At 35.5% G+C, this 15,306-nt stretch overlaps 1 protein-coding gene across 2 annotated transcripts in view; it reads left to right on the plus strand.

The window, feature by feature from the left end:
* The first annotated feature begins 2,041 nt into the window (after positions 1–2,041).
* Positions 2,042–15,306, plus strand: part of LOC106136499 (inositol-trisphosphate 3-kinase B) — a 62,442-nt gene continuing 49,177 nt past the window's right edge. Inside the window, exon 1 of one of the 2 annotated variants that reach the window (XM_060948086.1) lies at positions 2,042–2,649. In XM_060948086.1, coding sequence (XP_060804069.1) covers positions 2,215–2,649 — 435 coding nt within the window. In that variant the 5' untranslated portion in view covers positions 2,042–2,214. Of the gene's footprint in view, positions 2,650–12,323; positions 12,933–15,306 lie in introns of those variants that run through there. The other variant, XM_060948085.1, reaches the window with a different exon arrangement.

A 15,306-nucleotide genomic window follows, 5' to 3' on the forward strand; every position in this document is an offset into this window, starting at 1 on the left:
GTCTCGACATTTCATTAAAGGGTTCGTTTAAAAGAGACTCCTGTTTAAACCTAACTCTGATTAAATTATTAATTCACTATATTTGTTAGTAGCGACCCGCCCCGGCTTCGCACGGGTGCAAAATTGGAAAAAAAATTATACATAAAAACCTTCCTCTTGAATCACTCTACCTGTTACAAAAAACCGCATCAAAATCCGTTGCGTAATTTTAAAGATTTAAGCATACAGACAAACAGACTAAAATAGCGACTTTGTTTTATACTATGTAGTGATTCATCACACGAGCATGAAAGTAAATTATGGTAGAAATATTAAAATCATTACCTACCGTTCATTATGATTCCGGTGCGCATACGCACAGCGGGTGGTCCCAACTGATATGTCATCACGTCACTGCTAAAATGGCGAGGCGCCTACAAAGACAACCAATGCCGGATTGGGATACTAGTTTATGAGTTCATTGCGAATTGACAGACAGATGCGATGATTCTTATACTTAGATACATACATACATACATATGGTCACGTCTATATCCCTTAAGGGGTAGACAGAGCCAACAGTCTTGAAAAGACTGAATGGCCACGTTCAGCTATTTGGCTTAACAATAGAATATTAATAATTAATACTTAGATACATATATGGGACAAATCACACAGATTGGGCTAGCCGTAAAGTTCGAGAGTTGTGTTCACGTCTATATCCCCTGCGGGGTAGACAGAGCCAACATGCCTAAAAAGATTGATAGGCCACGTTTAGCTCTTTGGCTTAATGATAAAATTGAGAATCAAATATTGACAGGTTGCTTCCCCACCGATTAAAAGAAGAATCCCAAGTTTGGTGCCGTGTGGTTCCCGGCACCAATACAAAAAGAATAGGACCACTCCATCTCTTTCCCATGCATGTCGTAAAAGGCGACAAGGGGATAGGCTTACAAACTTGTGATTCTTTTTTAGGCGATGGGCAACCTGTCTCTATTTGAATCTCAATTCTATCATTAAGCCAAAAAGCTAAACGTGGCCTATCAGTCTTTTTAGGACTGTAGTATCTGTGTACCCCGCAAGGGATATGGACGTGATTATATGAATGTAGGTATGTATGTACATTAAAGTGTATAACGTATATAAATGCGTAATATTTTCTTAAAGGCTAAAAGAAAGATAAATTGGTACTTAGCAAAGTTAATGAGAAACGCCAGCAATGCCCACACGCTGTGTGGCAGATAAACAGATAAAACTCCACATACCGTAGTTACAGAAAAAAAAATATTGAGATGTCAAAATGACGGCACTTTTGTTAGTAAATCGATTTTAAACTTTCGCTATGCATTACACTATCTATACTAATATTATAAAGCTGAAGAGTTTGTTTGTTTGTTTGAACACGCTAATCTCAGGAACTACTGGTTCGAATTGAATTATTCTTTTTGCGTCGAATTCGTACGCGTTTAATACCTCGATTATTTATAAACACCTCTCAAAATGTCTCTATTTTTCACCTCTTTATGGTCAGGTGTCGTGAATTATAATGTAAATATTGTCACTGAATGTGGGACGAAAACAAAACATACAGATATCGTGTAATATACATACATTCATACATACTTACATACATAAAATCACGCCTCTTTCGTAATATACCTTCTTAGTTTATATCACTTGGTCTTATTTATTTACGCAAATAAGTATTTAAGCGTTGTTTATTATATGCATTACCTCGAAAATGTCACACGTTCTTAAAAAATGTATTTAACAAAATTATTTACGAAGTATTGTCATTAAACAGTAAATTAGCCAGGACGTCAGAACCTTTTGTGAAGTAGGTACTGAAATCGGAAAAAAATTATGTGGACGTAAAACATCGAAGGATGAAAAGTGAAACACGCATTTAAAAGAATTGTGCTTGTGAAGATTTTGGATGTATTAGGAATTATTGTACTTTTAAATTTAAGACGAAAGATCATTAATAAAATATGTATATGGCCACAAGACTTGGCCAGTGGAAAGTGATAATTGAAATATCTTAAATAAACCAAAACCCTTTTTACGTTACGGAATGTGTAAATAATTGTTCATTAGCAACAGTCATTGCGTTTTTCCATAGCTAAATTCAGCTAGAGACTGTTAAATTTTTACATACACACAGAGCACAGTAAAAATAACGTTACTGCGCAAACTCTCTGTCTCCGTAGAACTTTGTGATGGTCATAAAAAATAATGCGGGCCACTAAAATGACGTCGTCTCATTGCCGCAGCGTCACGCCGCCAATGTCGCGCGCGACGTCCACAGAACTCACACGTCCGTCGTCTCCGGACGTGACGCGACGCCGACGCCTGTCGCCGGATCTCTCGCTAAATCTACGAAGCCGTCCGCTGAGTCAAGAAGTGTTGCGCTACAAGCCTTTGTCTCCAGACTTGAACAGGAGATCGCGTTCACCAGGAAAGCAGAGATCTTTGATGGAATCGTTGCTAGTGGCCAAAATGGAGGCTTTGAGTACGGGAAAGTTGGTGAGGACGGATTCTATGGACAGCTGCAGCAGTTTTGGATCGATGTCTTCGCTGCCAAGTGACGTGTGTCGGTGTGACGACTGCCTGCTTGGAATTGTGGACTTCTACATGCCGAACCCTGATTCGATGAGGACGCTGAAAAAGGTGAGTTGTGTTTATACTTCGTTGTTCCATGTTTGGTATAAGTAATAATTGTAATTTGTTTATTCTTTATGTAAGTTTATAGGACGGATTGTGACTTTATAAATATTTGCGAAAAGGTTGTACCAATTAAATTTAAATTTGAATTATGGACGAATTATTTCTGATATTTAATTAATATTGAATATCAGAAATTGAATATTTTAGGTATTTGGAAGTTCAAAGTTAGGTGAAACATTAGAGTAGAAGACAGTTCATCTTTGTAGTTAGCCAAAAGTTGAATCAAGTTGTTAAAAGTTATTTTTCATTTCATACCTTATTATAATCTTAACATTAATCCATTGGTAAATTAAAAAAAAATCAATATTTGCCTATAGCTGTGATGAAAAAAAAAAATGCATTTTGAATTTAAAAAAGGAAAGAAACTTTCGACATCACTTTAGTTGTTTATCATAAAGTTTCAAAAACTTTTCTCGTCAGTAACGCCATCTATATCTGTGATAAATAAACATGCTTTAAAATTGCAGCAGAGCTAAAGTAATGACGACTCAACGAGCATTGTAAGATTATGAACGCGCACACGTGTTTTTAGTTCACTACAAGCTTAATAGATGGCGTTGTGTATTATTGTAGGTACTTTATGTATCTATGTAATATTTAAAAATATAAAAGTATAATGACACTGACATGATCAGTACAGGCTGAAAACATAAAAAAAATAAATAAAAAAAAACTTTAGAAGCTGGGTTTGAAAAGGAGAACGAAACCCAAGCAAAACAAAAGCTATTACAAATTACATGATTTACAGAACGGTTTTATTTTTAACCTTGACATTTCTTATGACAACAAAAATAATGGAAGCGTTACCCTTGTGCCTTACTCCACTGCAACGATATCATACTAACTACATATGTGGGCAGCATATCTTTCAATTTGATCAAATCATTATAATTTGAAGTATTTGACGTCAAAGAAACGAATTTGTATGCGACAAGCATGTTACAAAAATAAAATAAATTCAACTGCATTATGGGTTCGTCCTGTTAATTCTATCCCTTAGCAAAGCGTACGCATATCTTAAGCTCGATATTATTATTTTTTAATTAATATATTCCAGATCAACTGTAAAAATCTCAAGTCTTTTCGAGTCTGTCGGCTCTGTCTACCCCATCGGGGATAAAGATACTATAGATACATTGAATAGGTTGATATCACTAAGTAAAGGTAGAACATACATAGTCACATCTATATCCCTTGCGGGGTAAACAGAGCCGACAGTCTTGAAGATTGTAAGGTCACGTTCACTTTTCACACGAATTAAGACGTGATATGTATCCACAATTTTAAATTACTTCTAATTTTCCACCGGTTATCATAATTATTAATCGAATTATCCGCTTTGCCGAGGGGGCAGTACAATAAATTGTAGTTTATGTAGTTAATTACGATTCAAATTCGGAATTAAACTGAATTTGTTTGACGTCATTCTACAAATCAGGATGCCGGCGCCGGCGCGTTGAGTCTGGCATTCCATTCGGACAATTGATATCCTTTTATACATATAGTCGGCTGCCTGTAATATGCCGTATGGTTCCCGGCACCAATAAAAAAAAGAATAGGACCACTCCATCTCGTTCCCATGGATGTTGTAAAAGGCGATAAGGGATAGGCTTATAAACATGGGATTCTTCTTTTAGGCGATGGGCTAGAAACCCGTCACTATTTGAATCTCAATTCTATCATTAAGCCAAACAGCTGAACGTGGCCTATCTGTCTTTTCAAGGCTGTTGGCTCTGTCTACCCTGTAAGGGATAAAGACGTGATCATATGTATGTATGTATGTATGTAATATCAGTGAGCGCGGCAGTGCACCCGCCAAGTCGAAGTAAATCCTGCCGTACCATCTTTTACTAGAACCACTTTGCCGCATTTTCAGGCCTCTATTTTGAGAACCTCTTGACCAGAACGCTGAAAATTTTGTCATCCAGTAAGCTATAATTATAGGCTTAAAATCCAAAATTTTGTCTGTAGGTAGGTCATTTACTTCCGAAGTTAAGCGAAAGCAAAGTTACGAATTTATGACTCTCACTCACTCGTGATCATAAACTCAGAGAGCTGGAATTTGGTACAGAGTTACCTAGAGTTTGATGGCAACATAAAGCGAAAACTATGGAAACTAGGATAATCCATAATCTACTCCAAATTCTAAAGATTCTGATTAGAAAACACAAGAGCCCAACCAAACTATTATAGAGATATTGGCATACTGTCTTTACAAAAATATTCAACTTGGTGGGCTGCTTCATTTGATGTCAAAAGTCGAAGGTCTGAACCGATTCGACCATAGACGCTCGTAGTTCTAAGGAAATGCTAAGTCTTATATTGTTGTTAATACCCATACATACATAGATTCATTCATTTCATTTGGTTGACTGGAAGATATCCCATTGGGGATAAGTCCGCCATTGTACATATTCTTCTAAATCCAATAACTGGTTTGTAATTTGTTTTATTTATTTTTATGTGCAATAAAGAGTTTACAAACAAACAAACATTCATAAATATAATCACGTCTATATCCCTCGTGGGGTAGACAGAGCCAACAGTCTTGAAAAGACTGATAGGACACGATCAGCTATTTGGCTTTAAGATAGAATTGAGATTCAAATGAGTCGACGATGAACGACATCCGAGAGAGAGATGGAGTGGTCCTATTCTTTTTTCTATTGGTGCCGGGAATCACACGGCACATACCTATATCGCTTAATACCCATATAACGCTTATTTAAAATAAATAATATGTCATTGTCCATTGTGTTACTTTAAATGTTAGTCCTAACGACTTTTAATTAACTAAATGTATAATTAATTCTAATTTACGCACGCGACATGACACGCTCTGTTGAATTGACGTTAATTACATCACAATAAATAAGATTAACCTACCTTGATTGACGGCCTCTGTGGCGCAGCGGTAATACTCTCGTCTGTGACACCGGAGGTCTCGGATTCGAATCCCGGTCAGGGCATGATGAGGAACGAAATTTCTCTGATTGATCTGGGTCTTGGATGTTTATCTGTATGAGTATTTATTATAAAATATAGTATCGTTGGGTTAGTATCTCGTAACACAAGTTTCGAGCTTACTTCGAGGCCAACTCAATCTGTGTAATTTGTCACGTATATATGTATTTATTTGTTTACCTTAACATAACACCGAAAAGATCATTTTTGCGTTAAAAATTCTATAAACGTAGATGTGAAATAAGAGAAACCGATCTTATTTTTAATGTAAAAGGGTTGGATTTTCATAAAGTGGCCGAAAACAGACATAGATTTAGATAGACCTCGCGAATGTTTAATTGCGTGTCAAATCGCACGGCAAAATGGTGTCTAATATCTTTTTGTAACTATCCCACCAATCCTTCATTGCTTTATTTCTTATCATAATTTACATTAATTTTCATACAGCTAGGTGAACTGAGCACTATCTAACGACATCTATATCTTTCGCTGAAAACTATATCATATCCTTTGACGTCACCGGACGCGGCCTGCGCGTGCGCGTCATTCATACGTCACTCCTTTCTCTTTTGGCTTTCTACGACCATTTTTGGGATGCGTAGCAGTTATATGGTTGTGACATTTTGTTGACATTTCGTATGAGACAATACCTTAACGGTTTTGATTAATATATTACTTACTTAATATGGTCGCGAAATCGGTAAGTACCTAATTAATTAAGTGGACCAGATGTTTATTACATCAATTTTTATGTAATAAAAAAAATGATTAAGTTGATTTTAATTTTGTCAACGAGTCAATCAGGTACTTAAATGGATCGCCATTTTGAAAACTTTCTTTTACCATTTTAAAAGGAAACCCGGACATAATGCATTAAGTTATTCAGTCATCTTTAAAGTGTTTTGTAAGCATTCGAATCTTTTTTTTCAATTTGAGTGAAATAACTGAACATTGGGTACTCCATATTCATTAAAATCGATCCACAAGAAATGATTTATATTTTTGTTTCAAATGAAAACTCTTAAACCACTAAACTGTTTCTCATGAAATGTTGTTAATATAAAGACTAGTGACTTTCAGGACATAGGCTACGTTTTTTATGGATCTTTCAATGGGAAAGTAGATCCGAGTAAAAGTGTTGTGTGATGAAATTAAGTCATTGAATAGGTAATAATTACAAGGGCGCATACTTAAAAGTGAGTTTTCTCTATATAATTATTTACATTCATTATAATAAATGTAAATATTCAAAAATGTCAGTAAATATAGCCCGGAAAATATGATGATTCTGAAGGTCACCATAATCACTCGAATTGGAGCCTGCAGTTTAAATCATGGTGATGAAATGCGAATAAAATTGGCTCCTAAAAGGAGACTCAATGCCTCGAATTAATTTTAATAAGAGTTAAGCACCATCGAGTTAACATTCTGGTAACGGTTACTGGATTTGACACTTTTAGCAATTTTGAAGCGTCAGCCGTGTGGTTCCCGGCACCAATACAAACAAGAATAGGACCACTCCATCTCTTTCCCATGGATGTCGTTAAAGGCGACTAAGGGATAGGCTTACAAACTTGGGATTCTTTTAAGGCGATGGGCTAGCAACCTGTCACTATTTGAATCTCAATTCTATCATTAAGCCAAATAGCTGAACGTGGCCATTCAGTCTTTTCAAGACTGTTGGCTCTGTCTACCTCGCAAGGGATGTAGACGTGACCATATGTATGTATGTATGTTGAAGCGTCAGAGGTAAACTTTGATAAGCCCCGTACTAAAGTCCACAGGTTCGTTTCATGGCGCGGTCGAAAACGATATTGTAACGAGGAAACATCAAAGTTGAAACGATTAAATTTTAGTTTTAGCTTTGTTATTAACACAAAATCAATCTTAATTAAATCTAAATTTCAAATTCATTCATCAAAAGCATTGGAATGAAAATCGTTTAAATTTTTTTATATTTTCTTCTTCTCATTACTCAACTAACTTGTCAGCGGAGTTAAGTGGAACGTCCGCCTTTAATATTTTTTCTCTGTATTTTTTTTATTTAGCTATATTTTTATACATTTACTTTTATTTGCTCATAATATTTCAATATTCCTCTTCCTATCTTAACATTAATTTTTCAATCTACTTTAATTTAAAATTCGTCAGGTGGGATATAAAGGATAATAATTTTCCCTCTCCTACTTTCTATAGGTTTTTTTTTTATATTTTTTTTCATGTTTATTTTGAATAACATTACTTAGTTTTTAAAAATTTTTTTCTTGGGCTATCGCTTCTGCGATTTTTTCATTCATATTTTATTTTCTTTATTCTTCTCCAGCACCATATCTGAAACACTTCTGACTTATACTTTCTTCTCCTTACCGTCTCATTTATTAATTTAATGAAGCTATTTGTTAAAATAAATGATTATAGCATTGAATCCCTTGTCCTTAACTAAAGTAAAAAAATCTGCAGTCATGAATTTCCGTCGTAATAACAGAATTAATATAACTGCGTGTTTAAGTGTGAAATTAAATCGAAAGCATGTAATTGTGGTTACATTCCATAATAACTTACTATGATGTGTAAAATGTCATTACAATTATGGCATTTAATGCATGCTTTTGTAAGCACCTTTACTGGTGTGAACAGGGCTTTGTGGTTCCCGGCCCTTTGGGATAAGACCTCTCAATATATTTCCCATGGACGACGTAAAAGGCGACTAAGTGAAAGGCTAATCAACTTGGGATTATTTTTGTAAGCGATGGGCTAGTACGTCCTTTAGTTGTCTGAATATGACTACATATGTAAATATAAACACGTCTATATCTCTTGCTGGGACGACAGAGCCAATAGACTTGAAAAGACTAAAAATAAATGTTTAGCTGTAAGGCTTAATGATGGAATTAAGATTCAAATAGGTAGTGACAGGTTGCTAGTCCATCGCCTACAAGATTAATCCCAAATACTTACACCCAAATAATAAAACCAAGGCTATCATGGTCTAATACTATACACACTAAGACTAACTTTTCAAATGAGAAAACAGTACCATAGTATTTAAAAAATTATAATAAGTAAAACCAGAGAGTGAAGTGACTAAGTTTATTTTTTGTAGTGAAATCAATACATACATACATACCATTACGCCTGTTTCCCATTGGGGTAGGCAGAGACTATGGATTTCCACTTGCCACGATCCTTACAGACCTCTCCTTCTTCCTCTACACTCATTACTCTTTTCATGAATATTCCGATTACGGGTACTCCTAACATCTCCCTTTTAATAATATATTGATTAAAAAACAATTGTAAATAAATATAATTAATAATAAAATATACAGGACAAATTACATAGGTTGAGTTAGCCTCGAAGTAAGTACGAGACTTGTGTTACGAGATATTAACTCAACGATACTATATTTTGTTATAAATACTTATACCTATAGATAAACATCCAAAACCCAGGCCAACGAGAAATAGTTCTTCTCTCATCATGCCCTGGCCGGGATTCGAATCCGGACCACTGGTGTCACAGACAAGCGACTACAGCTGCGCCGTCAATACTCAATAATAATGACACAGCTGATGATATAAGAGAGTATGCAGTACATATGACATGTAAATTATATACAGGTGACATGTAAATTCAAAATAAGAGCTACTAACCCATGTAGGTCTAACAAAAAACATATCGGTTTGTTATTTGGCTGTAACCAATGTGCGTCACCAAATCTTTTTGGACATTTAGCGTGGCGCCGCTAAAACGAGAAGTCAACATTGACTTGCTCTATTTTGTAACACAGCACTTATTTGTTTACAAAATGTTTACCTTTCAACTTCCATGCTGGTGTGGTAGTGAATAAAAACAGCCGTGTTCTTGTAAAAGTTAATTAAGGGAATGGCTTACGAACTCAAGAGTCAATCATGGAAAAAAAATTGTGAATGTTATTTCAAGCGATGAGATAGCGATGAAAGAATGAGCTGAATATTTTTTTGTGTGTTTGAATTAAACTATTTCTGAATCTTAATTCCATATGATTAACGCCTAAGAGTCTTGTGGTTATATACATACATACATACATATAGTCACGTCTAAATCCCTTACGGGGTAGACAGAGCCAATAGTCCCGAAAAGACTGAATGGCCACGTTCAGCTGCTTGTGGTTATATATATATTACACAAACAAATTACACAGATTGAGTTAGCCTCGCAGTAAGTTCGAAACTTACTCGTATGTTACGAGACTCAACTAACTCGACGATACTATATTTTATAATACGAGTACTGTTTTCGCACTTGTTAAAAAATAGTTCCATTCAAATTCATGCTCGGTTACTATTTTTATATCGTCATAAATTTTTTTTTTATAAATATACTCAATTTACAGACAAACATTTTTTACACTGTTTTATTATATGTATTGATAGAATTCCAAGTTAACTCAATCTTTTTTTAAATTGGCCAGTTGTAACTATTGTAAACTAAGTAAAAGAGTTTAACCAATATAAAACGTTCATTTCTCGTAACTTTTCAAAAATAAATAATTTGGAAATGACATTTAGACAGACAGATGTCATTCATAAAATTAATATTTGATAGGCAGATGTCCTTTGAGTATGGGAAATACGCGTATTGATTTAATTCTGAAAAAGTAATGACGTCAAACAATTAAAGATATTCAAATTAATGACTTAAGTTTTTACTGTATGTGTGATCATGGAGTTTTGTTTGTTTGTTTGTAAACTCTTCATTGCCCATTTAAGGAAATATAACAAATTAAAAAACATAACATAAACATAACATAAAATCACGCCTCTTTCCCGGAGGGGTAGGCAGAAATTAAATAAAAAAAATTGTCATTTAATTTAGTAAAACATGTGTGTTTTATTGGTTCTCCTACTTTTTATTACTGATATAGTGTGAGAGTGCATAACTACTTGTTGCAGTGCAGTTTGTTACTTTGTTCAAGTTAACTTACTTTAAGTTATTTATTTGACGTCAACCAATGTTGTTAAGCCAAAAGATACGACAATTATTATGTGAATCTTTTGTACCATCTCTATCTCTTTTGTGCTGTTTTGAATGTTTTACTCTTATGGTGGGTAAACTTTTATTAATCTTTAATGAACTAAAAGCAAAAATGAAGAGCTAAGTTCGTCCTTTTTTATTTAGTCCTGCTAAAATTCCTACATATATGTATAAATAGGGTACATCTATATATATAGATCTAAGCGTCGTAGTTCTCAAAGACACCGTTATCATATCAACAGTGTGACCCCAGAAATATGCGACATTACATAAGTACTAGAATTCCTTGTTAATAATAAACAAACAAAACGTGTAACTTTCTGCATCACGATGCATCGGCCGTCACGCGACCGTAAAGCGTGTGAGGGAATGACGTGGGGTTGCCATAAAGAAATTAAATTTGCATATATAGATATGATCACATACAGACATACATACATAAAATCACGCCTCTTTCCCGGAGGGGCAAGCAGAGACTACCTCTTACCACTTGCCACGATCTCTGCACACTTCCTTCGCTTCATCCACATTCATAACTCTCTTCATGCAAGCTCGGCGGTTTCGGGTACTCTTCACCTGACCCTTTACCAGGACGTCCTTAATTTGATCAAGATACGTTCGTCTAGGTATGATCACGTCGGTGGTAAAATCGGTAAGTTGCCCAGTTAATAAAGGCACAGGTTCGAATCCCACTTCGGCCACGTATCAATGACTATTTTCAAAGTTATGTACATAAGTTTAAATACTAACCGAGGGTGAGAGAAAACATCGTGAGTAAACCTGCACATTCAGGCAACTGGATGTGTAAACATGATCCAATATGGGTTAGGTTCCCCTGCAAAGGTTGCGGAGTTCAGACGGGAGTCGATTCGCGTAAGAATCTGACCCACAAAATCCAGGATCCAAGGGCTTACCCCGGGCTCCTCCCCAGAGTGGTGAGGATGCAACCAAGACTATAGCCATGAAGAAGATATAGATATGATCACGCCTCTTTCCCGATGAGAAGGCAGAGGCTACATATAACTTGCCACGATCCCTGCATACTTATTTTGTTAATCTGATATTTTTTTCTGGCAAGCTTAGAGTTAACTAAGAGCGGTAAGAGAATTCTTGATCTAACGATAACAAACAATATATTGATATTTTTTTATATATTGATATTTTTTTAATATGGGGACTTCAGGACGTATTCGTAAATAAATGTATTACATAAGTTTTATAATAGAATGAGACCAGTGGTTATTTGACAGCAATCGGCAAGGTATTTTGATGTAGGAATTAGATACTAAGGTACATATATGGAAGGTAGATTTTAACATGTTCAATGAGAAACTGATCAAAAGAACAATGGAAAGGAATGGAAGGAAAGATAGAAAGATATTTATTCAGCAGTGGAAAAGAAATGAAAAAAAAAAAATTAGGACGAAGGCAAAATATATAATTTCAATTGCCAAATACGCAGTCACATTTTTCATTTACATACAGATCATAATTTACATCCAAGTTTTTCTACCTCAAATCTAGACAATCAGACAAAATGTGTAAACCCTATCGTATGCGCTAATTACACTGCTGCTGACGTTATTATCACCGCTTATCTTGTACCGAGTTTGAGAACCGACGGCGGGCACGCAGCCTACAGCTATACCCGACAGTTGTGACCCACACCTCGCGGCGGGAGCTCGCGTCGCGTTCAGTGCTCGAACAATGTCAGGCCAGGAGGCCAGTGCAGTGATTTAGTGTGAAAATGCCCGAGTGCACAGACCAATTCACCTTCACCATACCCATCATACGTTACACCATGGACCCAGAGGACAGAACAGAGGAACGACAGCAACCGTTAGCAAAAAAGATGTCTCTACTCACCCCGGTCAAGATCGAAACACCGGACGGTGGTAGGAGAATGTCTGAACCGACCAGATACTACATCCCGCCGCAATGCAGCAATAGGTTATCACCGAGGAGTGCGCGTAAACGGGATTCTAGGAGAAATTCCAAATCGGACATCAAAGATGATTCTCCTACTAAAGAATTTGGTCCTAAACCTTGCAATTGTGAAGACTGTCGTGCTTCCAGTCCGCTGCCCCCTGGGTATGGACCTCAGACTTTATCCCCGGGGTATGATCAAATGAAACGTTCGTTACTCGAAGTGCCGTGGACTGAAGACTATACAGAAGCATCTAGTGACGATTTGAGTTCTGAATGGGATTCGGACGTGCCTGAGCCGCCGCCGCCGACGCATAAGGTAATAGCTCTATCTATGAATATACTTCCAGCAAAATGTAACAAAGTCACATCTAATAATGTACTTACTGGAGATAGCAACAAAGTTAATGTTGTTATAATTACTGTTGTATCTGAAAATACACAAGCTTTGTACCCAGAGGTCATGGCAATTTAACTTGAGTATTGTTATTTTCACCTTTAGGTATTGCACGCCATCATTTAACATAATGCACGCATAAATTTAAAAAAAAAAACACTACGTCAAGAAGAAAGAGTCGTAATTTGCCTTGAATCAAAACGCAAAACAAATTTTATTGAATCGTAGAAGTCACCTTTAAATCGAAAAAGAAAGTCACTTTTCATTAATTAATAAAAAAAAACATTCTCCTTAAAACGAGATCCAAATATTTTTTAAAACATATATTTCATATTTTGTAATCAATAGTTACGTGGTAATAAGTTAAGTATAGTTTATGGGCCTTAATCTAGTCGGATTTCTTATAATTACGATGGAATGCGACTAATCACCCGCAGACTTGTTCTGTAATTATAGGCCTATGCAACTTATAACAATCTCTAAATGGCAATGAAGAGAAATTAACTTTATAAGCTCTCCCGTCTCAATACATGAGTATAATAATATAACTTAATGACATAAATTTAATACTTTCGGACGAAATAAAAATTACATGAAGATTAATACCTATAACTTGATGAAATAAATTTAATACTTTCGGACGAAACAAAAATAAGTCTAGTCCCGGTTGCATCCTCACCACTCTGGAGAGGAGACTCCCGGGATATGCCTTTAACCATGGACCCTAGATTGGGTAAGTAAGGTTTCTATACGAAGTGACTCTAAATGTGAGCTTCGCAACCTTTTGCAGGAGAACCTAACCCGTATTGGATCGAACATGGTCATCCATAAAGTTGCCTGAATATGCAGGTTTCCTCACGATGTTAGAGCATCAGTCAGTATCCAAACTAATGTACATAACTTCGAAAATAGTAATTGAAAAATTGCCGAGTTGGGATTCGAACATGTGCTTCTCTGCGCATCACACATTTAGCCAGGCACCTTACCGATTCGCCCACCTATGCTCAAACTAAATTACAAGTAGGTATTTTTGCAAAAATACTCGAATCTGCCAGGCGAACCGTGATAACTACACCAAATTTTCTTAGGCAAGAAAGTATCACAACATCAGTTCACATAAAAATTATATATTTTCAATAAATTTCAAATAAAATCAAGTAAAGTTTCGTCCTGACGAGAGATCGAGTCGAGAGGACATTTATACTCGTATGTATGTAATGTAACATGTTTTACAAATAAATAATCTTGAATCTTTAACTGGCGAGCTTGCATGACAAGAGTTATGAATGTGGATGAAGTGAAAGAAGTATGCAGTGATCGTGGCAAAATGGAAAGATGTATTTCTTATCTGTCTTCCCGTGTGTGATTTTAAAAATATTGAAAATCCTACAATATTCAATGTTTTTGTATGTAAATACAATTCGAATCTTATAGTTCATGCAAACGTATTCCCTGGAGCGGTTGTTTCTAATTTAAATGCGCAAAACGTGTTTGAATCCTAAATTTTAATGATGTAGACTGGAGAAAGATATATAACCCTTTAAAACATATTTATTATTGCCCACTTCAAATAGCTTCAAATCAAGAATAGAGTTATGATCATGAGACAGTTGAATAAGAATAATGTTGTTGAATGAGAGTGTTATTATAACTAACTGTGAACAATATTTATACGTATAACTTTAAAAAAAATACACACATACATACAGTCACGTCTATATCCCTTGCAAGATAGAGAGAGCTAACAGTCTTGAAAAACTGAAAAACCAGATGTATAGCTTAATGATAGAATTGAGATTCAAATAGAGACAGGTTGCTAGCCCATCGCCTAAATGAAGAATCCCAAAGTTTATAAGCAAATCCCTTAGTCGCCTTTTACGACATCCACGGGCAAGATATGGAGTGATCCTATTCTTTTTTATATTTGTGCCGGGAACCACACTGCACTTTAAAAAAAGGGATGGGACTTTAAAAAAAAGAAAATCGAAATACTGCGGTTATCTATCGTCAGTCCGATCTAACTTCAGAACTTCATAATTCAAAAAAATTCAAAATTTTTATTCATTAGTTATTATTATAGGATACTTCATATCGCTTAATAATTGTCAAAACGTATACATATAAGTATTAGTCCTACTAAAACATCCAGATACTATTAAAATTAGAACCAAGGATTCGCATTCACTTCGCATCTGTAACCCGTTTTCGAGTTAACTTTACAAACATTTACACACCTTTTCCAACAGAACTGTATCCAATTCTGTTGTAAGTCATTAGAATGCTTTGTGTAAACTAA

This window comes from Amyelois transitella, chromosome 15 (genome assembly GCF_032362555.1).
Source record: "Amyelois transitella isolate CPQ chromosome 15, ilAmyTran1.1, whole genome shotgun sequence".
Lineage (NCBI taxonomy): Eukaryota > Metazoa > Arthropoda > Insecta > Lepidoptera > Pyralidae > Amyelois > Amyelois transitella.